Raw genomic sequence first — 1,394 nt, 5'->3', positions numbered from 1 at the left:
AATGAAGTTTTAAAGGATTGCTACTGATCAGTACTCTCGTGGCATCGTGTGCTTTTCAATTTTGTGGACAATGAAATTTGTCATATACTTATGAAATACTTTTAAGTCTTTTACTCTCAAATGCATTTTTTTTTTTTAATTTGCAGTTGAAAGTACAAACAAGAGTCTGTCAATCCTTCCTTAAGAATAACAACTCTACATCCCACTGAATTGAAAAGGCACCGTAAAAAAAGGTCTCAAGCTCATTAGTAATTCATCAAGAGAAAACAAAGACAATCACTACTGTGGCCGTGGTTTGAATATGTGTTCCTAATTACCATAACATTTTGGCAACTTTAGCCTTGAATTTCTCCAAGAATATTTGATCATTTGAGAAGCCACATCAAACACTCGAAAGTGCGTTTCATCAGATATCGAAACACCTCGAAGTCGTTTAAAAAAACTCGGCTGCACCACGTTTTTTCAACTTATTTCTCAGTGTTTGAATATCTGATGAAACACGCTTTCTCGTGTTTGTTATATTACATCAACAATAACCTAAAAACAACAACAACAAAAAATTAAACTCTGGACTTAATGAAGTAAAACTACAACTCTTTGCATACTTGATCGTCTTATCAATCTTTCTCAGCCTTCACTTTCTTTGCAGTCGGTTCGTCGTCGTCAAATCGAGTGTGAGTTCTCTTTAGCGTTTCGTCATCGTTTCCTTCTTCTTTTTTTCTCTCTGATCTGTCCCCCCAACCTCTTCGGTTGCCTCTCCCACGACCCCCTCCGAAGCGACCTCGTTGCCCCCCTCTGAATTTCTTTGCTGTAGAAATAAAACAGAAATTGAGAATGATGTATATTCAGTGAGTGACACAGGCATACTCGGAAAAAGAAAATCTGAGTGCTCCTATCAGATGTCGAACCCAAGACCTTCCGATTACTAGTTCGGATGCTCTACCACTGAGCTACAGGAGACTCGTGGGGGAGAACGCCAGTGCAAATCAGATTAAGGTTTTGTGAACGAGACAATGTCACTTATTTTAGTGCCACTTGGCCAAAAAACATATTATTTCATTGAAAACGTAAAACTAATAGTCCAATTTTGTTAAAAGTTTGCCTTCTAGGCCACAGAACCTAGTATCAATTAATTTTAGCTGCGGATCAATTGGTAGGATGAAAATGGATTCGAACTTGAAAAAAAATTGCCAAATTTTTCAAGTTCTTTGGATACAATGTACTTAATTGTTTTCTTTTTCCTAAAAAAAAAGAAAAGAAAAAAAGAAAGAAAAACAGAGCAGAATCTCCATCACAGTGCCCCTATATATTTTTTCCATTGTAATAATTATGGGGTGAAATAAAGTATTGTATTGTATTCGCCATTTGTCCCATTGTTAAGAAGTACTTCGATC

General features: G+C 36.4%; 1 protein-coding gene across 1 annotated transcript in view; it reads right to left on the bottom strand.

The window, feature by feature from the left end:
- Positions 1-471: 471 nt before the first annotated feature.
- Positions 472-1,394, bottom strand: part of LOC146471021 (lupus La protein homolog) — a 15,077-nt gene continuing 14,154 nt past the window's right edge. The window contains exon 14 of the mRNA XM_085121292.1: positions 472-808. Coding sequence (XP_084977418.1) covers positions 618-808 — 191 coding nt within the window. The 3' untranslated portion in view covers positions 472-617. The remainder of the gene's footprint in view (positions 809-1,394) is intronic.

This window comes from Pavona decussata, unplaced genomic scaffold (genome assembly GCF_977016875.1).
Source record: "Pavona decussata unplaced genomic scaffold, jaPavDecu1.1 SCAFFOLD_107, whole genome shotgun sequence".
Taxonomy (NCBI): domain Eukaryota; kingdom Metazoa; phylum Cnidaria; class Anthozoa; order Scleractinia; family Agariciidae; genus Pavona; species Pavona decussata.
This window is presented reverse-complemented; position numbering and strand designations above follow the sequence as displayed.